General features: G+C 44.3%; 1 protein-coding gene and 2 long non-coding RNA genes across 5 annotated transcripts in view; 1 reads left to right on the plus strand and 2 right to left on the minus strand.

Moving 5' to 3' along the window:
- Positions 1-17,897, minus strand: part of PIAS1 (protein inhibitor of activated STAT 1) — a 59,530-nt gene extending 41,633 nt beyond the window's left edge. The window contains exon 1 of one of the 2 annotated variants that reach the window (XM_062000174.1): positions 17,631-17,897. In XM_062000174.1, coding sequence (XP_061856158.1) covers positions 17,631-17,756 — 126 coding nt within the window. In that variant the 5' untranslated portion in view covers positions 17,757-17,897. The remainder of the gene's footprint in view (positions 1-17,630) is intronic. The other variant, XM_062000172.1, reaches the window with a different exon arrangement.
- Positions 17,523-24,449, plus strand: LOC133625802 (uncharacterized). Of its 2 annotated transcripts, XR_009819091.1 has the most exons (4): positions 17,523-18,409; positions 18,709-18,824; positions 19,371-19,476; positions 23,997-24,449. It is a non-coding gene; the product is annotated as an uncharacterized LOC133625802 (long non-coding RNA). The 2 variants fall into 2 exon arrangements; XR_009819090.1 differs by lacking the exon at positions 18,709-18,824.
- On the minus strand, positions 21,829-27,304 carry LOC133625803 (uncharacterized). The gene is made up of 4 exons (XR_009819092.1): positions 24,735-27,304; positions 24,158-24,318; positions 23,570-23,695; positions 21,829-22,984 (listed from the first exon to the last, which is right to left on the minus strand). It is a non-coding gene; the product is annotated as an uncharacterized LOC133625803 (long non-coding RNA).
- Between the last annotated feature and the right edge of the window lie 480 nt (positions 27,305-27,784).

The raw sequence follows: 27,784 nt of genomic DNA on the forward strand, positions 1-27,784 counted from the left end.
AGTCCTCCTTCCAGCCCACAGCTCAGAGGCCTCCATCTGATCCTGCACAACTCATGCTACCAAGTTCTTAGAAACGTCTGTCGCTTTAGAGATGACAAAAGTAACAAAATCCACTGAAGAGTGAAGGGATACTGCAAAACAAAACAGTAAGACAGCTCCAGCCCCACCGAACAGGCTGCTAGTAACAACAGGCAGGCAGAGTTTGGAATTTTTAATAGCATCTCCATGTGTTAAAAGTCATCTTATGTTTTTTGCAGATGGCTGTGGTATTTTGCAGTACTACCACATATGTGAAATATCTTCTGAAAGCCCTGACACATACAACCTGACAAATTACTGCAGGTAACTGCCCTCCTAGACCTCCTCTCCACCCTTTCTGCAGAGGTTCTTTCCTCTGGAAGACAGGTTCAGCAGAAGAAGCTGCATGCCTATGTGCCTAAAATGCCACTTCAGTGCTTGAACACTTAAATCCATGGGATTGTCTGTTTTTTTTTAATCTGATGGCTTACAAACCACGTTGTGTCCTGCTCTGCCTCCCTGGCTGCACATCAACGTGACTCCAAAAGAGAAGTGGGGTGCGCAGCTGGTGCAGTAACCTGCTCAAACTGCAAAAGCTAGATTTGTTAGGGAAAGTCTGCCAAGACTTTAGTCATGTCTAAATTATTTGATTTAAAGTGAGTCACATTTTATCTTAATCCATAACAAAAGTTTTACCATTCTCCAGAGATTTTATTCACCAGGTGAACTACATTATTACTTTTGGTATTAAATAAGGTTGCTGACACAGTAGTAATCTTCCTTTCAGGTCTTGGAGACTCCAGCTTTTTTCAGCCACACTCAAGCTTAATTGTCCCTAGTGTATTTATCCCTGCAGATGGGAATTATTTTTACAGAGCTACACACTAGCATGATTTTCATGACAAGCAATTGCAGAAACACTCATTTAGACCATCTCTGGATACTAAATAACATGCCCCTCTAAAGACAAACAGCTTACACCTAAGGCTAACAACAAAGACAATTATTCTCAGCTATTTGGGAGAGGGTCATTGCCAGACAAATTTACTTTTCATTAAGAATGTTCTTACTCTTAACTAAGCCTTTCAATTGGCTGACAGCATAGCTAATTCCTGTGCAATAAGCTTCAGTGGAGGCCAAGCCAGCCACACACACAGCTGTCCAAGGAGCTTCCTAAACACAGTATGTCCTATAAAAATCTCTCTGAGAAATAACACAAAAGTCCTACATTGGTATAATCAAAATATGACAACTTCTAGAGCATTCAGTAATAGTCTGAAAAAATGTCTCTTACTATAAAAAAAATAAGGAAAAATATAGGGCCAAGAAGTCTCAGCCTCTGGGAGCCATGCCAGAGGTTACAAACACACATCTATTTCCCCTCCCTCAATGACTTTAACGAATAAAACATACATTTTAAAACATGCCATTAAAACAAAAGCAATGGTTACATGAGCAATTTGAGCTGGGATTTACAGATAGGGAGTCTCCTAAACAAAAATCCTTTTAGCCATTCTTTTTCAGCAGCACATTAAAGAACGAAGTTCTAGTTACTTTCTACATATCTCAAATACCTGCATGAAGCACATGTAGCTTTTGGAAGTCAATTTTGAAGGAAAGCTGAGGAAGAATGTACCTGGAATTTAATGAATGTACTCACATTGCAATGTGGATAAAGAGCCAGCTTCCACGAGCAGCTCAGAGAACCTCTTAACAGCAAGACATACAGCAATTTCAAGACCTACATTCTTATATTCAGTGTTTGAAGTTTGCTTGCAACAGCTATTTAAATCTACAGATATTATTTCTTTACATGTTGGTCAACTTAAGCCTCACTCGATTCAAACAAATTATTACCATAATAGATGCATGTTTTCCACAAAAACCTTTTTATTTATGCACTTTGCAGAACTGCCAAGTGATCTTCTCTCCACATGTCCTAAGTGATCACTAAGTGCTGAAGAGTTAATTGTCCACTCTAAACAAACATTTTTGCTGTTTAAGTAGCTTCTAATGAGAGAACCCTTCAGGATGTCAGATTATACAGCCAAATACACCCAAAATGCTTCTAGATGAACTATAGATCCTTTTCCTCCTCATTTGTCCCATTTTCTAGGATGCAGCACAGGAGATGAACTATGTCATCACTGTTTTTCTGGTATCTCAAAACGTTTTCATTAACAATCATACTAAATTTTTACTTACAAAGTACTGAACAACTGGCTGAATCCAGTCTATAATTGAATTGTATTCTCCTTAATAGTAACCAATTGCTTAATGCTCCCAGAGAAGGAAAACTACAAATCTGGAGGAGTTATCACTTCATAATTCTCACTTTTAAAGAAGATTTTTGAAGACAAGACTGGCTCATGATAAAATCAGTGTTTTCTTTCAGGCTTTGAAGCAACCCTTCTCTGAAAGCTCTGCTCTGAGGAATGCAATTCCAGGTTTTGTGAATTACATCTAAAAAGAGTGATTCTGAGATGCTGAGCTCCACCACACAAGTAGGATCCATCCACACAGGACAGCAACAGCTCAGGGAAAACAGGGCACCACGTACCAACATCTATTTGTTCACACACCATCTCACAAGATGCACAAGAATGTGTGGTAGGGCTTTTATCTGTAAGCACAAGAATATACAACAGACTGCAACAACAGTTAATATCTAGAACAAAAACTAGGGAGGAAGGAACGGCGGAAGGAAGGGAGAAGAACAGGAAAATTAAGAGATGAGATAAAACATCAGGAATTTGAAATACTCAATAATTTGTCATTCAAGATTTCCCTTTCCAAAGGAAGAAATGGAACACAAATGAACTAAATCTGCTGACAACAAATACCTATGAAATACACTGCCCAAATACCCTATTCTCTTCTAATACTGGTCCACAGAGAATAATAATTTATTACTACTAACAATTAGTCTTAATTGTTATTGCAGAAATATGCAATGGAGCCAAAAGCTCCCACTGTGTCAATAAGCTGAAAACAAATATTCCATCAAACAATCATACTGGCATTTGTATGGTCATTTTTTTTAAAGAAAATAAAAAGTTAGTCATTCTGCACATAATTTATTTCATAAGGTCTTCAAATTCACACATAGAAGTTACATAAGGAAGCCAAAGTACAGTCTTCTTTTTAAGCAGTCATATAGTAATAAGTCATCAAGATGAATTAAAGGCTTGAAGAACACAGAATCACAGAATGCTGGGGGTTGGAAGGGACCTTTAGAGCTCATCCAGTCCAACTCCCCTGCATAAGCAGGTCCCACCCAGATCAGGTCACACAGGAACGTGTCCAGGTGGGTTTGGAAGACCTCCAGAGAAGGAGCCTCCACACTCTCCCTGGGCAGCCTGGGCCAGGGCTCCCTCACCTCAGCAGTAAAGGAGTTTTTCCTTATGTTGAAATGGATCTTCTTGTGTTCCAGTTTCTTTCATCCTTTGTAACATCCTTTGATGTTACAGTTCCTCAAAGCATCAGCTAAGATGCACCACACAAATTAAGTAACTGCTCCCCAGTTCTGCACAGACTGCTGAACACAGCATGAAACAGACAGAAGCACTGAGTTTCATGCATTAGCGTTCTCATAGCACAGATTATCTCTGCTTGGCCTCCACGATGAAGGATTGATTTCAATGTGTTCTAGTGAAGCTCCTCAAAATCATTCCTTTAGTGCAGTTAAGAAAAGCATTTTGTCTGATCAAGTCTTCCTCCTCTTTCAGGAGGGGACATCAGTTCTCTTGCCTTTCCTCTTATGTCTGAAACAAAGTCATTATTACAAAGCAGAGGAGATGATCCAAGTTCTTTTGCTCTGCTTGCTTAGCTCTAGTCCCTTCTAGGAAAAGATTGTCCTAGATATTTGTTGGAGGCCAAAACATGACTGACAGTCCTTAGCAATTGAATATTTTCCTGTTTAAGCATCAAGAAAATATTTAAGCATCAAGGAAATTCAAACTTACTAAACACAAAGTAGTAAAAATTGGAGGTCAACCTAAATTTCTCACGTGTTTTTGTCATTTTGGTTGAGGAGAGGAACTTGGACATTACTACAGACAGCTCTTCATGCAGCTACAGCCAAAGAGGCAGAATGGCAGCGAACCAGAAGGCTAGACAACCTTGGAAGATCCCTCACCACCTCAGATTCTGTGGAGAAGAGCACCTTTCAGAATTGCAGAAGTCAAAGAAGGGAATCAAGAACTACAAATGAGATGTACAATGCACCAGGTCCCACAGACATCCCAAAAAGGCAAAGAATTTCAAATTACATGCCATAAACCTCAGAAACATGGGCAGAGGTCGACAGCAGAAGGGGGCATCAATGTGGGAATGGTTTGTCAGTGGACAGTGACTACCCGTGACCATCCTAGGAACACACAGGGCTACATAAGCAAATCAGTTACCTAGTAAAATCACTATCCTAGCTCATCTTCTCCCTCAACAAGGTATCTAGAATAGAGAGTAACCACATAATAGCAAACTGCTAGCAAGGAAACTACGCATGAACCACATGTGGCCACCCAGTAAATCAAGAAAAGTCAGTTTTTCAAACTCTCAAGTGCTATTGTCTGTCACAGCACAATAGGGAACACAAATTATAGGTCTGGCTATTTATAGAGCAGTTAAATGTACACTAAAGCCTGATTTATTCCTAACTGTACAGATGCATTAAAAATTGGATTTATTGCATGCAACAATGACATAGAATTAATATTTACATCACATATTGAGACAGAAGAATACTGAAGTGCCAAAATACATTTATTATTCTGGGGGGAGGGAAGAAATCAGTAAATTGGATGGAAAACACACTTATGTCACTTATCCAAACCCCGGAGAAAATACTGGCAGTCAGAAGTTCACCTCCCATTTCAAAACTCTTACTGTGTCAGGACTCGACCTAACTCCCTCTGAGACAGACTGAGGATCCTAGGTCAGCCAAGTTAACAAGACCCGGATGACTTCTTTGGCTGCTGCTCGTGACACTGCAGCATCAGTAAGACCGTCAAGCATCACACAGATTTCATTCCAAGCACCAGCACAGCTTGGGAAAGAGAGAGCCGGGCAGTAGCCGTGCCAAAGCCTGAATGAGTATCCCGGGGAAGACGTCTCAAAGAGCCACGGGACAAAGAAAGGGAAAGCAGGAAGCTCAGTTTTTCATATCGCCCACAACGGCTGGTTTCTTCCCACCATGTAAAAATGCAGAAAGATGATGGAATAATAGAGGAGGAAGCAGACCTTCCTGCTTTTCTTCAGCATTCAAAAGAGGATAAAGAAAACAGTCTCACATGACAACATGCAGCCAGAGACAGACTGAGAAGATGCATCTTAGGCAAGACCCAGACTCCTGACAAAGGTAACTCCCCAATCCCACTGGGTCCCTCAGAATTTGGGCTCTCTGTCCTTCCAACCTTGCAGCGCTGTCCACACCACAAATTGTGTTTGCACGTGTATAGGCTGCATCGTGTTATCTGTAGGCTGACAGACAAGCAATGCAGCGCTTAAGAACCCATCAGCTCGCAGTGATTAATCCCGGGAGAAAACATTCAACAGTGTTAGAAAGCTAAGAATACCTTCTCCATGCAATATTTTCCTGGCCCACATATAGCACAGATGAGGCCTATAGAAGCATTTCTTTCTCAGTCACACTGGAACGTGTTAAGAGGAGATACTAAGGACACTTGCTCTTTGGGAAGAGGGATATTTCATCTCCCAGCACTGTCAATCCGACACGCTGCCCCCCTCCCTGCCACCTCATCCTTCAAGCACTGTATTTCTCTTATAATCAAAGTAAGGCTGAATTCAATTAATCTGTTCCCGCAATCCCCCCTGCTCTGCATGGAAACAAACTGCTTGATGGAATGAAGGTTTTATTAGCCAAGTTTCAGACACACCTATGACTTAAAATACAAGGCAACTATTGCAAGTAAACTCCAAAAATGATACTGCACTTAACTTGGCTTCAGACAAGAGAACAATCAGAACTGAAGGAGCTGCCTATGAAAACTTTGATAGCAAAGTTAAAACTTCCATGGAAATCCTGACCAAGTCAAACCAGAAAAGGTGCAGTGTTTCTGCAGTGCTGACTGCAGACACAAACACTCCCTTGCTTCTCCTACGCTGTGGTGAGCTGTCTCCCCCTGAACTCCCACCCTACTCGCTGGGCAGAGGGAGGAGGATGCTTCAGTCACCCATCCTTTTCATCTTTCCTGTCCAAACTACTGCCCCTCCTCATTAACTGCACTCATCCAAATCCCACTCTGAAAAGGAATTTGCATATATACAAGCCTTTTGCAGCTCATTAATGTCATCTGAATTACTCTTGGCATGTTCATGAATTTACTCTGCCTGTCCCTTCTTACATGTACTGGCCAAAGGCACAGAGGCTGAGGGAGATTATTTAAGATCTCATGACAAAGCATTTTCTGGGCTTCAACCTACCATTTTAGTAATGAGTGTCTTCAGCCTTTGCCTCCTGAGATACTCACTAGGTAACATACAGCTTCTACTTCCAGGTAAGGATGTTGTAAGCATCGCAGTACTCCACAACCTTGCTGAGCCTAGAACTATGTCAAAAGCAAAGGACAGTCTAGTATTGGGGAAAAAATATAAATACAGGCATCAAAGTATCAGTCATGCACAAGTCTGAGGAACAAAGGAGTCAATAACATTCAGCTCAAGCCCTTTACTAAGCTGTGGGAATGTACTTTCGGGAATGTACTTTCAAAAACAAAGGCACATTTCAAAAAAAGACTTTTCAGGTTAACTGAACATAGGAAACGAGTCCCAACACATCTCTGCTTCCCCTTAAAACAGCTTGGCACCACCTCAGAGTCCTACATACATTTAAAAACAACAGCATAGCAGAGGTCAAAGGAAACTACAAAAATCCAGTCCACACCAACAAGCTGGGTATTCTTACAGCATTAATAATAGAAAAAAAACAATACCAAACCAAACAAAAACCAGGCCATAGATCCTTAGCTTGCTATTCAAAGTTCTTCTATTACAAATGTGTCTGAGTTGTTCCAAGACCAAACAATAGAGGAAGGTCGTGCATGGAGTTTTGCAAGGGCCTACGCTGGCTCATATAGCTTAACCTAGAAAACAAAGTGATCAGTGGGATGACAAAGTTGCTGATGATATGATGGGGTTGTAAGGAGGAAGGCAAACTGAAGAATCAGTGAAAGATCTCAGTGGAGTAATTCAGTGTACATTAATATACAATGATGTCTATGGGGAAAAGCAGCCCAGACAGACATAGCTTTATGTATGAAGTGATAGGCTCTAGGGTGACCTTTCCCACACTAGAGCAAGCTCCTGGGCCCAAGATAAACAGATATATGAAAACATCAGCTCAGCAGGAGTCAAACACACAAATCGTTAGAAATCATTAGGAAAAGAATAGAGAGCAAATGAGAAATCATTACACACTGTATAAATCCCTGTTGCACCCAGGTCTCCAAGTGCAGGTGGTTTTGGTGGTCGCATCTTAAAAAACAAAACCAACCAAGCAACACGTTACAAGTGGAAATGTTCACAGAAAGACAACAGAACTCCAGCGTTATTTTCTTGATTAAGAAATAGCAAAAGCTGAGACTTTTCAACCCAAAAAATAAGGGGACAGATACAACAGCAAACTAGAAAACCACGAACAGCAGAAGAGTGGAGAGGGATCAGCTGTTCACCCTCTTTCATGACACAATATAGTGACCAGTGAATGAAGCTCCCTGGATCCGTGCTCCAAACTAAATGAGAAGGGTCCTCAGACAGCAAGCAGGAATCCCTACCAAAACACTGTCAACAAAAGTTTATATGGGTTCAAGACAAACCTGGACAAGCACTTGGAAATTAGATTTATCGTGGCTTGCCCAGCTGGTAGTTCAGACTGGGTTCAAAGGACCAAGCTGAAAATAACTGGAGACCAGGAGAGTATTGCAGGGAGGTAACAGTTGTCTCATACTTTGTCCTGCTTTCACTTCTCCCTACGCATTCATGGCTGGAAGCTGTAGGAAACAAAAGCAGGCCAGATGGACCCTTGGTCTCAATCAGTACAGCTCCTTTTACATTCTTAAGACTCAAGTTTATAACACACGTTTATTTTTAGCCATTTCCTCAGAAACACAAGCAACATTGTGGAGCGTCTAATAAAAACATTGTCAACTGAAAGAGGCGAATTTTAACACTAAAGAGGTAAAAGTGGAAGCTAACTAAAGGAAAACCTGGGTGTACACCCTCTAGAAAAACATTATCTAAAATACTTGCAATCTAAACCAACAAGAGTTCTGATACTTGATTTTAAAAATTTGAAGCTTTGCCATCAGTGGCCTCAGTAGATTCACTGATGAGAAACTGCTACATCAACACTGAAGCTATGGAAAGGAACAGCTTTGTTTCTGTACCCCTGCTGAAGTTGTTTCATTTTGCTGCAATATACCTATAGGAGCACTAACAACTCCATAGATAGCCTGAGCAGAACTGTCTCTAACAGATTTTTCAACGAGGTGAAAATCTACACAAATACTTGGACTGTTTCAAAGACTCTTATTTTGCACCAGGGAAACAAGATGCAACATCTGCACAGAAGTGAGATCATTTTGTCAAGGGAGTCTCAAGAAACAATACGAGGAATGAACGTATCAGAAAACATTCTCATCCACACAACTTTTTACGACACGCTCCTGCAGCTCAGACAGGAGATTGTACCTGAACCAAACACACAATTCCTATTGTATTTGGCCACTGCTTGCATCTGCTTTTTCAAAAATTAAGTAATAGTGAGCTGTACTTACACTCAATTGCCAAGCAAAACTATCTTCGCTGCTATTTCCATCCCATATTCTATTTTGCATGTGAATTAATCATGTTTTCATTTGAAAAGCTGAACAGAGCAGCCTTACTAGATTCAGCCCTTGCTCTGCAAAGAGGGCAGGAGGAACATCTTGCAGAAGACTGTAAATGAAGGTAAGTGAGAAGTTCCATCTCTGACGGACTCCCAAATGACTGCCCTACTTTTAAGAGACAGTGAATTTCTTCACGTGGCTGGACAGCAAAAATAAGCTATCTACTTACACAGCAAAAGGAAAAAAGCTGAGATGCTCTTCTGAAGAAGGGAGATGGAGTTTCTCAGGAGGAAGCTCTGGCACCATCGCGTGCAAAACAAAGCTGGAGGATCCTCGCATAGACTGCTACACTGATCAGACCACAGAGAATCAGAAAGGCAGAGCTTAGACTACATCAATGAATTTAATCCCAGAAGCAACTAGGGATAACTTATTTTGTTAAGTTCTGCCTTTTGGCTCAACTGCCAACTTGCTCCCCTTTGTGAGCCTCAAAACAGAGGCAGCATCGAGCAAATACACAGTCAAGAAGGCCAAGGCTGAAATCCAATGGACCAAATGCATTCTGCTGCAAACCCCCTGAAAGTGTGGCAGATGACAGATCCTAAAGCTGTCAATAACGAGCTGTACTGTATGGACAGGTAAAGACTCAGCTCTGGCTGGCAGCCTGAGCACATTCCCAGTGCAAGAACCACTGTGAATACAAACCCCTATAGCTTCAACACAAAATTCCAGTGTACCTAAAGTGCTCTTTGGAAAAGAACTGATTTTTTCCTAATGTGAACCTAGCTTAGATAACTAGGCCTCTAATCTCAGCTCTGCCCAAGGATTATGACTTAAGTCCTGCCTAAGACAAATTTCTGAGAACATGTATCACATATGTTTGCACACTGAAATGGCTGTGGCCACGAAACATGCATCTGCAGGAGGTGAAGGCTCGCTGCTTTTCAAGGAACTCCCCCTTTTCCAGTGATACCAGTGGATGCTTCTATGCATTTGAGGATGTCAAGGATATTGTCATACATCTCCAGCAACAGAAAACCACAGGAGTAAAAAAAAATCTCAAGAAACACATCTGTGGCTTGGAATCATCTGCCCAAATCCCATCCCCAAACAAACTGCTGGTATCCTATTGACAAAGATGGAAGATGCAGCAAGATGATCTGGTAAAAGGCTTGAGAAACAAGGCTTATTCATCCTTGTGAAGAGAAAGTTTTGGAAGAACCTAATGGCAACCTTCCAATATGTAAAGGAGGTCATCAAGAAAACACAGCCATGATCTTCAGAGGTGCACAGCAGAAGCAGTGAGACAATAGGCACAAGCTGAAATAAGAGGTTCAGGCTGGATATTAAAAACATAACTGTTTTCACCATGAGAACAGTTAAGCAGCAGAAGAGGTTGCCCACAGAGGTTGTGCAGTCTCCATCCTTGGAGGTTTTAAAGACCAGACTGGATAAAGTCCTAAGTAACCCCCTCTGACCTCAGAGCCAACCCTGCTTCGAGCAGAAGGTTGGACTGGGGATTTCCCAATGTCCCTTACAACCACAATTACCAAATAATCTAAGGTCAGGAGCAAGAAAACAACTAGGCATCAAATTGGAAGTAATACCAAAAAAAGCTAAGGGGAGAGTCCTATTGAACTCTTGAAGAATTTAGCACAAGAAATCATATCTGGGCTGGATGCTGGGGGAAAAGCACTCAGTATACATTAACAAACACGCAAGGCACAGGGCAAAAATATCTACAGAGATAAAGGGATGCTTCACAGCCAATTATTCTGGAGAAGTTGCTGGCTGCATATCAGCCTCAAAGCAGGGTAGAAATTAAAACTTCCCCTTTCTTACTGTCTCCTGCTGTTAGATCTACTTCTAGGATGGAAACTGGCAACTGAAGCATTACCTACAGCCCATGCAGTCCTGGCAGAAGCAGAGAGGCAACAGAACTCATCCGTGTTTATTAGCATGTACCCAGAAAACTCATTACCATTTCCTAAACAAAACAAGGGAAGTTCACTACAGAGCAATCCTCAGTCATGCACATAAAGTGAGTAATACTTATCTTTCTGGCTTCCATGCTAAATAAACTTTAGCATACCCACAGAGTCTTGGCTCTGCTGCAGAGCCTAGGACTCTACTCTTACCAAGCAATGGCTTTAAAGGGCTCCTTTTTTTCTCCATTAATTATCATGCCACTTACTATATAAATCTCTTGTATATCATCTCCTATAGACATAAAGGTCAAGCTTAGGTTGACCTTTGGTCTAATTGTATACTAGCTTTTCATTTCTCTGTTTCACATACTCCAGACAAGCCCTGTAATGCCCACCTTCTGCTAATTTCTGCTCTCCCTTAGTCTCAGAATACAATGCTTGCTTACAGAGCGCTCTGGTATCCCTCCAGTAGAAGCAAAGGGACAGAACAGCAGAGACATAGCAGTACATCTATAGCCATCTCTAATCCCAACAGGAGAATAAGATTAAGCAAATTGCTGACAAACTCCTGGATCAATACAGCTGTAACAAGCCCAGGAGTCTCAGCAAAACAATAAGAAGTTACAACAGAAAGGTCTGTACCACAGCACATAGAGAATAACAATAGAACATTATCTGGTTTTCCTTCTTTCTGGCTGCTATTGAAAACTTGGAAGCTGGGAACAAGGCTAAATAAGCTAACATATCCCATCCCAAACTCCATACAGTCTCATTTTCAAAGGTTTAACATCATCTGCTGCTTCTTGTTGGCTCAAATTTCTAGCTGATTTTCAAATAGCCACATCTTATAGCAGTGACTAGTCACTGCAAATGGCTTTGATAGCACTAAAATCACAGAATAAGCATCCTTTTGTAAGGTACTGGAGCTCCTTTCTTCTCCTTCCCTCTCATCTCCCCATCCCTTAACTAGCAAAAGGATCTACTTTTAAGAAAAGCATTTATTTCCATAAACTGCCTACCATTGGAGGGTACTACATGCAATTTCTGCATCATAATATCCGAGCACCTTCATTTTAAAAAGCCCAGACCAACACTCCTAGCATTTAGTGATCTATGCAGAGCTGCAACAGTGACAGAGCAATGAGACAATCGATATCTGAGCTTGACAAAAAGGATTCTGAAATTTATCTGCCTGTCAAACTGTCACCCAAACAGTACATTTCCCCTTTTCTCCCCACTTAAGAAGAGGGCAAACACTTCTCTGTGATTCCTGCAGGCACATTTCTGTTAACCAGAGGTGAAGTTCCTACTTTAACAGGGGACAGCACAAGCTGAGGACTGCAGAAGACACACAAGGTATGTACCAGCAAGTTTTTATATGTTTAAACACATGTTTTCATTCTTCACTGAAACTGTGGCTTTCAGAAGGCTTTTAGTGCTTTTTACTGAGGGAGAGTCTTCCACTAGAAGAGCATCTGTCACGGGTTTCATCAAAGCACAAATTTCTAAGGTGGAAGAACTGCAGCAAAAGTAAACAGACATTTCTGAGACAATTGCAGGTTTGTAGGCAGAATTCTCTCCTTGCAAAGGCAAAGGCCCAGACACCAATATCACTAGGTAAGAGAAAAGCTGCAGGGGATTCAATCCATTGCCCAGCCACAAATCCTCTGGGACACTGGGTGATGCCAAGGCCCCACAGAGTAACCCCTTCAAAATGTTAATTCACAGCAAGAAAGGCACCGTTACTTCAACAGCTTCAGCAGGGAGAAGGAAATGAACCCCAGGCTGATGGAGTCCACCAGCCAACTAACCCCAGGGTTCAGCTCCAAACTCACTCATAACCATTACTACAATCGACAAGGATTACAGGAGACAAGTCAGAGAAATGCAGCAGCCAGACACTCAGAGGGTCAGGGAGGGCTGGGGGTATCTCAGAACAATTACAGAGAGCACTCGAGTCCCAAGTGTTTGGAAGTTCTGTTTTAGTTTTCACTATAATGGCACTAAAGAGAAAAAACGATCAGACGTTGACTTCTACAACAATGGATTACAGGAACTAAAACCCACCGTGCCAAACACATTAGTGACAAGTCTGCACTTAACTGTGTGCTCTGTATGAATGCAGGTCAGAGTATAAACCACACCAGCCATCTACATCCCTATAAATAACTCCAGCATCTGTAGGTATCTTAACTGTCAACACCCTGCTTCCTGGGAAGCTTTTAAATATTTGTCTTGTGTCTGATCCATAAACATTCTTACCAACGGCCAAGCAGTCCCCAGCCCTTCCCCTCCCTTGGGTAACACTTCTCAAGGAATAAAGCTAAATAAGATGCATCTTCTACCCGCTTCTCAGTTTCTAAGCCTTTTAGCTGTCATTTCTAAATACCTTTATAACCAAAAGGGAAATGAACTGTAAATCCATTAAAAATAACTACTATGAACTACACCTTCCCTCCTCCTCACGAGTGTCCATGAATAAGAATTTACTTGCATGGGCCTACAGATCCTTCCAGGCTGGCTCCTAATATCCGTGCAGTGTTCACACTGGAAGTGTGCTGACGCTGTGGTGACATGTACGCAAGATGCAATCTGGGTTTTATTGACAATAAAGAAACGTTATGGATTGGGGCTTTGACAGTTAAGCAGTGATGCACAGCTGCCAATTTTACTCATCTGATATCTGCAATTCCAGGGCCAAAGACCAAAACTAACAGCTAAAAATACAATTATACTGACACACACCAAGAGAAAGGCATGAAAATAACGTAATCCGTGGACCCAGATAACAATGAAAAGTGGATTATATTGACTTTAATCATAGAAACATGCAACCCCAGCAACTTACAAAAGGATTAGGCAAAAACAGCTCATAATACAGAAAAGTGAAATTCCAAATGAACACTGAAAGAGGCACCTTATGCTTATTAGCACTGATGGTGCAATTTAACACGATTGCATTTCCATAGCAGATAACCTATTTGACACCTGGAAGTTGCGCTTTCAGCCTCTCTCCCTCAAAAAAAAAGTGCTTCCCTGTATTTAGGGGAGGGGTATTTCCCAACTGAGTATGTTTCAGTGGCTTGTTAGAAATGTTCATTCAAACTCTGGCTCACTTTTTTTTTTTAGAGTATAAATTGTGTCTAACAAGAAACACACCAGGGATCTCTTCAATCCCCAAAGGCGCTTTCTTAAAAGGAGAGAGAACAAAGGAGAAAACCTCCCAGCGTGTGGTTTCCAAACCAGCTTCTTAGGACAGTATCAAGAATGACAATACTTGAACATAAGCATTTCTTTTTCGTTCTTTGATCCATGTATAATTGAATTGATTATTGCAAACTGTGTAATGATTTCCAAAAGACTTGAGTAGAAGGCAAAGATCACAACAATCTAATAACCAATTTAAAGAGATGTAAGAAATATTGAAGGAAAGATTTAATCACTCAAGTATACTCCTTCCAATTAGAAAGAGCTTTAAATAGCTTACCTTGAGATAAATTAGAGCCTGGATGCAATTATACAGGAATAGTAATTAAGATCCGGAAAATTCACATATGCCTCAGCCTATGGAGTTAGGGAGGTAATCCGCAAAAGAACAGACTTCTCAGTTACCCTGTTTCATCAACAGAAATGAAAACATACTGCTTCCATTTATCCAAACCTTCGAGAGTAACAAACAATACAGCCACCTTTACAAGCCTGGGATCCCCAAAGTGTGTTTCATCTCAGCAGGGGTTTTCCCCCCGCCCCACCTCCCCCCAGCCCCAACAGGACAAACACTCCAAAATGGGGCAAGAGATTGAAATATCCTTGATGGAGGTGAGAAAATAAATACTACTTCATGACAGAACTCTGAGAGAAATTACAGCAAGGAAGAAAGGCCACTGTTGGTTTTTTCTCTGGAGGGAGCAAGAAGCTTTGATTGTACTTTGTGCATTTGGCAACACCTCCCACTGTATGACATTCCATAATCTACATGTGGGTGTGTTATCCACAGGTAACCCCACGAGTCCTTACACAGGAAGGTATGAAAGTTTCAGAAACTTCACTAAGTTTTTCTGGCAAGGCAAAGGGAGTTACTACCACACTGTTAAGATTCGACTCTAGTTTTCAAAGGCCACTAAATGTGAAATCAACGCCAGCTGCTAATTCATCAGTGGAGAAACAAGATTTTAGCTAAGAAAACTAAAATGATGAAAGGAATTCACTGTTCTTTCTTCAAATAGCAGTGCCTTCATCACAAACTCTCCCTTAGTTACCTTCCCACTTGCAAAAAAAAGAGAAAGAATTCAAACCCAAAGTTTTCTGGGGATGTACTCCTGCTTAAAAACACCCACTGCTCCCAGCTACAGTCAAACAGCTTTCCATGAGCCACGTGTTTCCAAGGAGTGCTCACCTCAGCCAGTCCCTAATAACCGAGTTGTGCTACTTTTGGCAAACCAGTGTGGGACAGCTACAACTCTACGCAGAAATTTCACTCATCCTTGTCCTTCCCTCTCCCTCCTGACAGGGAAGGACATACCCACACCCCTCTTTTTGTATAGCTTACAGGAAAGAAAAAGTTATTCAAGTCTTCAAAGTATGAATTTATTAAGTAAATGTTTTGTTTTCCTTCTGTAAACTGCCAAGCCCCCATAGCTACCAAAAAACCCCTCCAAACTCAGCAACTTTTCACAGAGTGCAGCGCTAACCATCCTACAGCCCCAACTTGCAAGCACCACTACAATATCCTGAGCAGCAAAGTGAAATTGAAAATAAACTTCATTCAGTTTGGCATTTACCCTTCAGGTCCCGAAGGAAGCAACAGGACTTGAACAAAAAAAAAACCCAATCGTAATTTCTCTCTCTCAGTTCTCAAGCAGCAGGTTATAGAAAGAGATCAATGAAGAAGTCTGGGATGACAAGCAGACACAAATCCACTCCTATAAAAGGAGCCCCACCTGTAAAGCTGCAGAGGAGGAGAAAAGGAGAAGTCTCAACGCTACACTCCCGCAGACCAGCGGCACTCAAACACTTGTACACATACGCAGAGCCTGCAGGCTCAGTGACAGGCTTCAGGTTTCAAAGCTTCTAAGATCAATAAATTGACAATTTTCATAGTAAAACCAGGCCTTTCAGCACTGTCCCCTGACCATCATCCTACCATCTTGAAACACGTTTAAAAAATCAAACTTTATTCCCTTGCTTTTGCCTCTTTGAAGTCAGTTTGAGTCAGTCTTACTTAGAAAGGCATCACACAAACCCCAGCTAGCTCCTGTGGACCAGAACCTCTTAAAGAGTTAGTTACCAAAACACACTACTCCACTTGCCATGCTAAGATTAGCAAAAGTTTAACACTGGAATCCCATCTCGACCCTTTCTCTCATTATGCAGGAAGCCCAATTTGGAAAGAGTAAATAAAAGCTTAGGGACAACACAGCTCAAGCAGCATGCTCTGCAAACCACCCAGAAAAACAACGGACACTGGAGGATTTGAGGGAAGATGTGTTTGTCCTGACCTGGCAGACAAGAGATTCCCTGCAACATGCAAGGGACTTGATAACTTCTTTACATCCTGACAGCTCTTTAAGTGTTTAAAAGCGAAAGAGCAAGAAGCCTGTGAGACGCAGAAAACCGAGACCTACCAAACCTCTGGGGAAAGACAAATTATTTCCCAAGTCATACTTCACGTGTTCTGTAGTTTATGTTACACGTTTAATACCCTTCTGATTTGTGTCTTTCACTGTAAAGTACCTCAGAAGCCCTCCTGATGAATAACGACCCTGTAATTCTCAAACTTCTGGATCTCCCGTCCGGTGTGCGAGGCAGAGCTCGCAGCCCCACACAGCCTGCCAAAGCCATTGGAAACTTCGGGGGGATATTTTTTGGTGGGTTTGGGTTTGTTTGTGGGGTTTTTTTTTTTTGAGCACAGTATGGATATTCCAGCACCCCACTGCTCCATCACTGCTATTCCTCAAGACAGCCGAAGGGACGCAGTTGCTCCCCCTCCTACACCCGGGACAGTCCCACACAAACCCTCCCGCAACCCTGTGAGGCTTCCCCGCGCCTGCCCGCCTCAGCTTCGCCCACTCGAGGGAAGCGAAGGTGGGCGGCTGCAACTTCGCTCGAGGGTGCTTCGGAGCACCAGGTTCTGATGCGTTTCGCAGGGTGACAGGGACAGCAGCAAGCTTAACATCACGTAACTCCTCAGCATCTGCTTGTGACGCCTTTTATTTGCGGAGGGGAGGGAGCGGGGCTGCCCGGTGCTTTCCCCCCCGCGCCGGGCGGCGAGGGCGCTCGTTAGGAGCCGGCCGCCTGTCAACGGCGGCCAGAGCCGCTCCTCAACGCTCCCTTCCCCACCCGGCACCGCTCGAGGAGTCCCCTGGAAACTTTGTGGGGAGCCCGGAGAACCGTCCCCCTCGTCGGGGGCGGCCGAACCGCGCTGCCCAGCGCCGGCAACTCCCGGGGGCTCCCCTCGGCCGTCGTCGCCGCCGCCCTCACCCCTAACGACGGCCCGGCCCGAGCCCAACCGCCCCACCAACCCCCTCCTCCGGCGCCGAGGACAGCCCTCCCCGCCCAGCCGTCGCTGCCGCTCCCCGGGCCCGGCGGGGCTGCCCGGCGGAGAGCGGGCGGGCGAGAGGCGAGTGGAGGACAGCTCCGCTCCCCGCCCCGCTCCGTCCCTCAGCCCCCGCTGCCGGCGGGGCGCCGCCGCAGTCACCCCGGCGAGGCAGCGCCGCGGGGCCGCCGCACGACGCCGACAGCGGCTCAGCCGGTGCCCGGCGCGGAAGGGAGCACAGCCTCGGCGGCCCCGAGCGCGGCAGCGACAGGCATCGCGAAGGGAATTGAAGCTGCGCTTTACCTTTAGTTCCGCACTGTCCGCCATCTTGCAACTCCGGGCGCAGGCGCAGTGAACCCCGCCGGGACACCGCCCCCCCGCCGCCCCCCCGCCGGCACGCAGCGCGCAGCGTTTGAATCGCGGCGCCATTTTGTCCCTCCTCTGCGCTCCGGCCGGGTGGGGGGTCTCCGGCGGGGGGCGGCCCGCGAGATTCCTTCCACAGGGCTGCGAGCGGAGCCGTTCCCACGGGGAAGCTGCGTTCCGGTCCCGGGGGCAGAGCGTGGCCGCCGCCCTGCCTGGGAAGTTTTCCCCTGAGAGGCGGCCCCCTCGGTTCCGCCTTCCTCGCTGCTCCGCCGCGTGAGGGGAGCGAGGCGCTGAGGGGAGCCGTTGAGGATGCCAGCGCCGCGGCTCTCGGGGCTGAGCCGCTGCCGGTACCGGGGGCCCCTCTCGCAGGATCCGCAGAGGGAAGAGGCGGACACGCATTCCTGTAGGGATAAGTTGATTAAAATCGGAATTTGCAACTCCGCTTCCTGCCACTTAATCCGCGGGTTTCGGTGCCGTAGGAGGGGCGCTGCGCGGGGTCCCTCCGCGGGCGCTGGGGGCCCTGCCGAGGACGAGGGTGGGTGCCGGGCCCCGGCCGGTGCCCCCAGCCCCCATCTGCCTCCCGCTCGGTACCGTCCTCAGCGTGGAGCACGGCATCAAGTTCTGTTTCCCTCGACTACTGCAGAGCAACTTGAGGGAATCAACGTGAGCTTGCCAGGGTTTCCCACTTAGGAAACGACTGGACTAGATGATCTTTGGAGGTACCTTCCAACCCTTAAGATTCTGTGTAATACAGTTGGTTTTAGGAGGGCCTACAGAATCAGAACACAGCTTTTAGGTGCAAACTTGTCCACTTTGTATTCTTTTTTTGAGTAAAAGGTGAGTTCTGGCAGTAGCAGACCAGATAATGCCAAGGGGGTAAATAATAGATGCCAAAAATGCTACCTGGAAAGGTGACCACATCAGTTGGGAAGTCAATCGGCTTCAACACTAACATTTAAGTCTCACACCTCAGCTTGATTCAGCTTCCTTTTACCTCTGTGTTACTCTATAATTACAGATTGCCGTGACACTTTCTCCACTTAGCCTTCACCTTCACGTATAGGATGGAAAAACCGTGTAACGTGGCCAGCACTGCACATCATTTTAAGTGAGAGAGAGAGAGAAAATTAGCTGGTATAACATTCATCATCGTACATTCAGAAAGTATATTGTCTGTCTTGCAAGATGGGGGGGGGGGGGGAAAAGCACTAATGTCTCCACTCTACAGATAAAAAAGAAAGTATGCTTGAGGCCACCCAGGGAATCGGTGGTTAAAAAGATTACCACTCATGATTATTACCATACTGTAATTTATGTCTCCCATACGACCTGAAGAGTTAGCCACAATTTAAAATTGGGTAGTTTCCATTAAGGGGAGAATGTGACAGCATTATCAAGTATCTTTCTACTAAGTAGCTTTTTGGTACCATCCTGTTTATTGCTAAATATATATAAAGTCCTGGTTCTCTGTAGAGACAACCCATGTCTCTCTCCAAACTTTTCATTTCGTAGCATTTCGCCCAGAAACCTTCCCCAGCTTGGTGTAAAGACCAGCCTGACAGACAACCCATGTGCATCTTTTGACTCCTCATTGGTACCCCTCTTCTCCAGGTCATGTGTGCATCCCATTTCTGTGCAGATATACCGAGTATTCACTGCTCTCATCCATTTCTTTTGCAGTTCTCCTCTTCCTTCAGCATCGGCATCTCAAACGCAGCATTCAGAAAAGGAGCAGCAATTAGAAGCTGATAAGTGATACTCCCATACTTCTGGCTTAATACTGCCTGTAAGTAAGGCTTAGCAGAGTGTCTAAAATGCTGGTTTGGGGAGGGGGGCAGGGTGTTAGGCAAGATATCTAAAAAAAATAAGAGTCAGATGACTACACCCACGTGTACCATAATTAGCTGATCTATTTCAGTGGTTTGAACCAGCCCAGTTTAGAACATTCTGAGTGATTGAAAATGTTTAATAATCCTCATCTAATACGATCTACAAGTTGGTGTCTGGTCCAAGGAATTTGGCAAAAAGAAGATCTATAACTGTATGAAGGCAAATCTCTGTCTTTGAATTGCTTTTTTCCCCCCTCCCCTGAAAGAGGCACAGCAAACAGCTTTCCCTCTGCTGCTGCACTTCCTACCAAATTCAGTGGGATGTGGACATGTGCTTAAGTGCTTTGCTAAATCATGGCACAACACTATCAAACCTGACACATGGCCATAAACCACAGTGTCCTCTGTCAAAACTTGCTTTAAATAAAACAGGCTGAGAATGTCTCCAGAGCCATTAAAAATAAGGAAGTGCACTAAAGGAGAAGATACAGAATATTCAGTTCAAAACGATCCACCCCAACTACTTTGAGTGTTTTTACAGACAAAGCTAATACAGGCCCTTTGTTTTTTCAGTGTGAACTTCTGATAGTCATTTCTTGTATTTTCTTTCCTTTGTGGTATATCTTTTAGTACGAAGGAGGAACTTAATGTGAGAAGCAATCTGGGCTTCTATTTTTAGACGATTATTTACATGCACTGAAATTTTTGTGCCTCTCTACTCTTGAGACTTAGATGGGGGTTTGTTTGCCAAGAAAAGGCTTTGTTAACACACAGAAGTTTTCAAAGGTGCTCTCAGTTGCTCCAGCTCTGCCAGTGATGGCAACACTCAGAGCTGCCATGATTCTGTCTCGTTTCCAAAGGACGTGCCCGTCAAAGTAGTGCAACTGGAGCGGGTAAGAACACCTCCAAAATAGTCTTACAGCTGTCAGCCACCTCTGTTTCTGAGATACAACTACAATCTTTCTTTTAACCTGTTTCTTTTTGGCAGGGGGTGGGGCAGGAAGAAAAATCAGGGTTTTCCTCAACCACTCAAAGTTCTGGCATTTTCAATTCCCCCTTTTATAAAGTTCATTTCCCCCTTTTTGCCCTATTGTGGTAAAAAATACAACCACTACAATCTACTTCCACCACCCCATCCCCTCCTTTTCTTCTATAACCTCCCCCAAAACGTATCATGTGACAAAACTCACTTGCTCCAAGCCACGTTCAAACACAACAACACGTTTTTAAACGGATAAGTGGGTTTTTTACTAACATGTTGTTTTCATTAGTCCGAGTCTCCAAGACTTTTCCAACTTACTCTTTGCTCAGAAGTAATGGAGGGGGAATTTTGCATCCAGAGTATAACTTATTTAAAGTTAGATTCTCTGTGACTCTGGGTTTTGATAGAAAAACGTGACCAAGCCATTAAAAACGTCTCGTATTCCTGAGATTGTTGGAGGCATAAAACCCATTTATATTTGTCACTGAAATTGCCTTTTTGTGTGTGTGTAGGGGGGGAAATTAAAAAGTCATAGAGGTACATTTTGGTGGAAAATACTTGACTGTGAGTGAGGAAAATGGAGTAGCCAGTCTATCAGATAAATAAGTCTGTTTCATTCTTGATAAGCAATACACTTGGCATTGCTCAATATGCTGGGTAACAAGTTCAGCACCGTTGAGTGACTGAGACTTGGCTGGTACACACACATCCCCCTAAATTCACATCCAAGTGCAATAATATATCAAATTATATCATATTATGTCACCATCATCTCTCAAGTTTGGCCCCAAACAAGGGCTGCTAGGAAGGGAAGATTCATTACATCTTTGCTGCCTATATTGTTTGCATTTACAGACTGGGACTTAATCACCTGAAATCTTAAATCAGGGAAAGCTAATGAGCCATTTTGCTAATGTCACCTCTTTTCTATCCTTAGATCTCCTGGTCTAACACTGTTGTTGCAGTATGGAAATGAGTTACTCTAATCTCTAATTACACATGCAGCGTTACAGGGTGACACATCCCAGCCTCGTTTGCGTGTTTCCTGTTTTTGCAGTTCTTAAATCTCAACTTGCCTTATTGCTGTACACACAGGAGTGTGGTTTACAGCACCCATACTCAAGGCCTACCCGTGGCCAGGGCACAGACTCCTTCCCCACTGCAATTTGTACAAGGCTTTAAACACTTCAGTTGCATTCCTTGATATTTTGGGTGCCCTGTGTATTGGATTCCCTGCCTGGAATGAGGCATTCCAAGTCAGGCTCATCTCCTGATGTACTTTACTGCTACACAAAGCCTTGCAGCTGCAGGACAATAGAAATGGGCCCAACAATTAGCCCATTCTTTAAAACTATTTGCTTAGTCTTTTCCACCCCAATATCAATGGATGGTATGTGCTTGCTCCTGTTCTGCTAATGTTCTTAAAGCCTGGCCTTCATAATTCAGCTCTTCCATATCTGAACTGTGTCAAACCCAGTATGAGTCCTGTCAAATGGAGACTAAGGTAAGCAGGAACAGAACCAGGTCTTCCCCCTTGTCCCTCCTGGGTCTCAGCCTCCCACAGCGGCACCACACACAGCTCACAGCCATCGTTTGGCCTGGTGCTTTTCAGGTTTTGCACCTTTATAGAACACAGGTGCAGGAAAAGAAAAGTGCTGGGGTTACCTCCAAACCAGCCACAGTGCTGTCATGCAAAAGGCATCCACATAGCCTCCTTTAATTGTGTGTGTAATGACAGAAGTCTCCACTGCCAAACTCATTTCCACTAGAGGAGTTTTACATCACCGGGGATTGCTAAGAAGGGAACAGCATCCGACTGGCCTTGCAGCGTTTAGTTTAACTTACCTCCAGTTAACTTGTGGAACTTTTACCCAGGAAAACTGCCACTGTGGAGCTGGTGCTGCATGTACCTCTGGGCTTTTATTTGAATTCTCTTTTTTTAAAATTAAAAGAATACAGCTAGAATAGCTTTTTTCCACCCTGAGAAGAAATGGTCGTCCCTGAGCTATCCATCCACTCCTGCAAAAGCACTTCCTTTGGCTGAGCCAAGTCCATGTTTTCTTTGTTTTGGTCAACAAAATTCCACTTTGCTGAAAGCCAACTGGGATTTTTTTGTCACTTGCAGCCGTTTCCATCACGTGGGGATGCAGCACGTGAGGAAAGAGTCAAAAGCAACTGCAACAGGGGCCTTATCAAAGCCAAGCAAGGCCTTGAGTCGGATGCTTCAGAAGCATGAAATTGGCCAAGAACTATTCAAAGACGAGGCCAGAAACCTGCAGAAAGCTACATCTATTTCCAAAATAACCCTCAGAGAGGTGAGGCAGACTTTCAGTTGAGCTCCACAGACTTACAGCATCAATGAAACCGAGTTTCAATGGCGACAAACTCCTTCGTTCCAATCAAAAGGGATTTTATGTAAGACTGCAAGGTCCCAATGCTTGAGATGCTACTTCCTACAGATACCAAATCATTCCTAACAAGTCCTGTAGGGGAAAAAAGAAGATAAAGGTGCTGAGTTTTCCAGAACTTGGATTGAGTATTTGTTGTTACACTATGTGTTACCCCCCCTCTTCCTCCACTCACATGATACCTGTAAAATACTGACGTTTCCATACAGCCCCAATTCCTAACAATTTTGCACAATGACTGAGTGACTGTGACCATTCAGAAAGACTGAGACCTGCTACTCTCCTCCCTGTGCTACAGTTCCCCTTGTGGAAGCAACATACACAGTATAGAAGCAGATTATTACACGTGGAAGTAGTGGAGACAGTCTAGGAGTAGACTATGCTCATCTTCACTTCTTTAGCTCTCATCTTGCCTCAAGTGGTTCAGAATAGAGGTGGATAAAATGCTGAATAAAATGCCAGCAGCTAAGCTGTGCCTGCTGGCAGGGAGACAGTGTCTGGTATAAAGTACCCACGTCTCTTTTTTACCTAATCGCTGTTTCTAAAGAATCACTTTAGTCATGGGAACACTGTAAATAAAGCTGAGTTTCAGTAGCGAGCAGAGTTCATTTCAGATGGCTCATATGAAAACAACAGAGCTAATTATACTGTAGTAATTACCTGAAAATTATATGTATGTTGTTTTTCCACCAGTCAATACTGCTATTTTTGAACTTTGCATTGTTCTCATGGATTGCTGGAGTCACGCTGTCTCTGAACGGTCTCATCTCGTCATTAACTTCGCCTCTGGTTCAGGGAGAGCGTTTTAGAAGCTTCAGCTGCAGCCTGTGCTATTCAGCTCAGATCTTTTGTGCTAACTTGCATCCTTCCCCCTGCTGCACTGGAGAAAATGTTTCCCTTTTACCACTCTTTTGAGTACGGGCTCTAAGACTGCGACTCTACGAAAGGACCCTAAAGCACCATCCCATGAAGGTTTCCTCTGGCTCAGCACGATTCATAACTCTGCTAATTCTGATTTGGAAGGGTTTTGTATCCTCACCTATCCTGGGTGTGGCATGTTATCCTTGCCTATTTTCTTTTCTTGCAGAGCAACCAATAAAAGCCCCCGAGGAAGGCGGGCGAGTGCCGAGCGGATGAGTGTCGCACCCCACTCCCAAGAAGGGAATGCTGCCCAGCAGCAAGGACGGGAGGATGGGAGGCAGGAATTCTTGGATCAGTCCCAAAAAAAAAAGCCTCCTGCCATATTACCTCATTTGGACCAAGTCACGGGGTAGAAATGCACTCGGAATGACTCCGTTGTGACATGGAGATGATAATAATAGGTATCTCCCTGGCCTGGTGAGAGGAAATTAATTAACGTCTGGAAAGCACTTTGGGATTCTTGGATGAGAGATGATGGAGCTGGAATGCTGGCAACATTAAAATAAGTTGGAATAATGTTAATATTTATTGCATACAGCGCTTTCATCTTCAAAGCTCTTTACTGGCATCAATGAATTAACAAAGAAAATATTAATAAAGGTCATATTTACCCACAAAATCGTTCTCCCAAAGCATATCTAAATAGATCTGCCTCCAGTTAGAAAACACTATTAACAGAAAACCCAAGCACCAACCCCAGTACCATGCACTAAATCCCTAGTGGTCCTGTCCACAGCAAACCTGCTTTGAACTAGGAATTATTAGTTTATACTTTTAATGAGGATAATTAGACCCTGAGCCTACTCCAGCAGCTCTGAAGTCACCGAGAATGTGTCATCGACTACCGGGGCTGAAAAATCAAGGCAGCAAAGGAAGAAGTTAGAAAATGTGGTCAGAAAAATACCTCTGGTGTGCCAGAGAGGCTGTAGCGAGCAGGAGACCGTGTTCCTCTCTTGGGGAGGATATTGTGTTGAGGTACAGTTTGTTGTGTCTTTGGAATAAGCTACAGAGAAACACACAGCGGCCTCAGATGTTTCTCCATCCATGTATGGGATTTGGGGCATCCCAGACTCAACTATCCACACTCTGCTTGCAAGGAACTGCAAGCTTCTTTCTTTCTTTTTGCTTTAAAGTGTATTCCTACTGGCACAGACACGACCATCACGTTATCACTGGGAAGCACAGCCCAGCAGTTTACTGAAAACCAGTAAACGAGACAGTCCTTCCAAGCGCATTATCTGCATTGATCGCAGACCGGCGCTTAAAGAACAGCCAGGGACCTCTCCCTTTGGGTCTCATTTTCCAGTCCCCTTTCCCCATCACAGCTGTAAAGAGAAATAAAACCAGATAAAAAGCATTCTGGTGTTATCTCCCCCACGCACCCACCCCCTTTATTTGGGATTAACCGTGTTTCCATAGGTCTCCTTCAGCACAGCAAGCGCAGGGAGCTGCCGGCACTCCCTCCGCTGATGGGCTCGGATACATTCCAGGACATAATGGGCTCTCATAGATTTCTTTTCCCTTTTAAATCTCTGGTGCACTTCACAGACTCTGGAGGTCGTTGCAGGCAGCCCATCGATGTTCAATATAAATGTTTCTGTTCAGCACGTTCTCCGCACACCGATCAGAAAGACGCGTTTGCCAGATGCGTGTGCAACAGCCGCCGAAGCCTTTCCCCTGGCTTCCTCTGAAAAACACGCTTTATCTGGGAAGTGTTTTGTAGTCCAGTCTTGTCAAGACCGTTGCTGTTTCTTCAGAGTTGGCTGAAGGCTTTACGGAGTTATTCACAGATTAAACCGCCCCAGTTAATCTGCTGCACGACAACGTTCAGGCACAGCTTCAAATATGTTTGGGTTTGGATGGGAATCAAATGTTACCTTTGGGAAATACTCTTATGATTAGCATTAGACATAGCTCTTGGGTTACTTCCAGTAACTTGGTGGAATTACAGGGGATTTGTTACTGCCTTTTCTTTGTGGCCGGTATTTATGTCCCGTGGCTGGACAGACACTATTTTTCAGCGTTTACTGTTTCTAGTCAGAGAGGTTTGCAAACACTAATTAATCTGCCTTCCACCCAAGACCCAGCGAGGACCCTGGGAAGAGCATATCACCTCTCTGATGTGATCTCATGAAAGGGAGGCATTTAGGCACAGGTGGCATCTTGCAAGCTAGAGAAAACCACCCCCAACCACGTGAGCAGAAGACAGCATTTCTGTTAACAACTATGCCGTGGCTGCAGAAAGCATTTTAGTGACGGGAGAGACTGACATCCAGACAAGCAGCCAAGGTCTTTTCCCCACCATGTGATCTTTCCATAATCCTCCATTTCTCTCCTAGATCAACAGGTTCCTCTTTATTTGTCATTGTCAGCTCTCAGCACAAAGAGCCTTTTGTCTGTGGCTCTGACCCAAACACACAAGACTTTTTTCCACCCCCCCTCCCCATCCGTTCTTGGCCACATGCTTTCAAATGGACTAATGGGTTTCCAAGCTATGAAGCAGAACCTTGACCCCAGAAGGGGAGATGGTTGTGTGACAACATCTCTCTGTTTTGACATCATAATTTATCTCCACGAGCTAGCGAATAGACAGAACAACCCAGCAAAAAAGTACTTGAACCTGATCCGCTCTGAAGTGCTGCGGATACCAACGCTGGAATCACAGCAGCAGCAGCTTCTGGTGCTGGGCCTCAGAGCAAGGAAGACCTGAGCCAGTCAATATCTGCCCCTTTACATCCTCTCCTACTTCATTATCGCTGGTGTGATGCAGCTGTCATGCCTCCTGGAAGGCAGCACACGCTGCAGCAATCACACTAGCCATGATGCCCAGAGGATTCCAGCCACAGCCCTCACACCGTTTCCTTGTGCTCTGGTCTTTCGAGTCCCATAGAGATGCATTGCTGCATCCCTGGATGTCACTCTCAAAGTGCACTGCTGAGGGAGAAGCCAATGGACAAGAAAAAGTTACTTCTTTTCCTTGTTCTCTCCATTTGTTGGGCTGCTTCACCCCACTGCCCCGAGCCTGCCTGGTTATGAAGGGTGCGAAAAGCTACCGATGGCTTGCACGAATTTTGCTGGCAATATTCTGCAGCTGATGCAGTATGAAAAGAGTTCATACCCTTTAACTGGCACTTGTTCCAGACTATCACAGAAACTCCTTTGTTTTCCAGTAGAAGTAGCTCTAGAGCCAAATTCCTACCTGTCTCTTTCAGGGTGTGTCTTTGCCACATCACATAACATGGGTTTGCTCAAGGTGAAACTCTCCTGGAGCTTCAAGGGTGGCTTCTTAAGAGACCTGGTGTGTTACTGAGGAGAAAAGGAACCTGATTCTAACTTCTTTTTTTCCTCATTTCACTTCTTTCACCAGAGATTTGTATTAGGTGAATCTGTCTTCCAGAGACCAGAGGGAGTGAGGGGGATAACCCTTCCCTTTGGATTTCCCATGGATTTAACAGAGCTTGTGGGATTTCTAAAACACAGCCTGGCCATTTGTTGGTGCTCCAGATGAAGGAGAAGGAAAAAGAGCTTCTTATCTCTCCATTCAGCCCTTATCTGAGCCTGCCAGCTGGGGCGGTGACAAGGGGAAAGGGGAGGGCTGACAAAGTCTACAGAGAAGTAACACAAAGCTTATGTGCACATAAGAGAGGTGGAAACCTGCACCCAGAAGCATCTCTTATGTTATAAACTGCTCCAGACCTGGGTCGAGGAGGGGGAGGAGAGCAGGAAGAGAGAGCAGGTTCCAGTTTTCCCCTACCCACATCACAAACCATCCTTAATGCACCAGACCAGCTCCCCCAAAATCCAGGTTTCAGCTTTGCACCGTGCGTTACTTTGGGGCAGCACGAAGCAAAGTTCCCCAAGCTAGAGCCACCCTCTCCGAGCCACTAACACAAGTCTTTCAACATTTGTGATATGTTACAAAACCCCAAACAGCCAGAAATACGATCACAGAGT

This window comes from Colius striatus, chromosome 7 (assembly GCF_028858725.1).
Source record: "Colius striatus isolate bColStr4 chromosome 7, bColStr4.1.hap1, whole genome shotgun sequence".
NCBI lineage: Eukaryota > Metazoa > Chordata > Aves > Coliiformes > Coliidae > Colius > Colius striatus.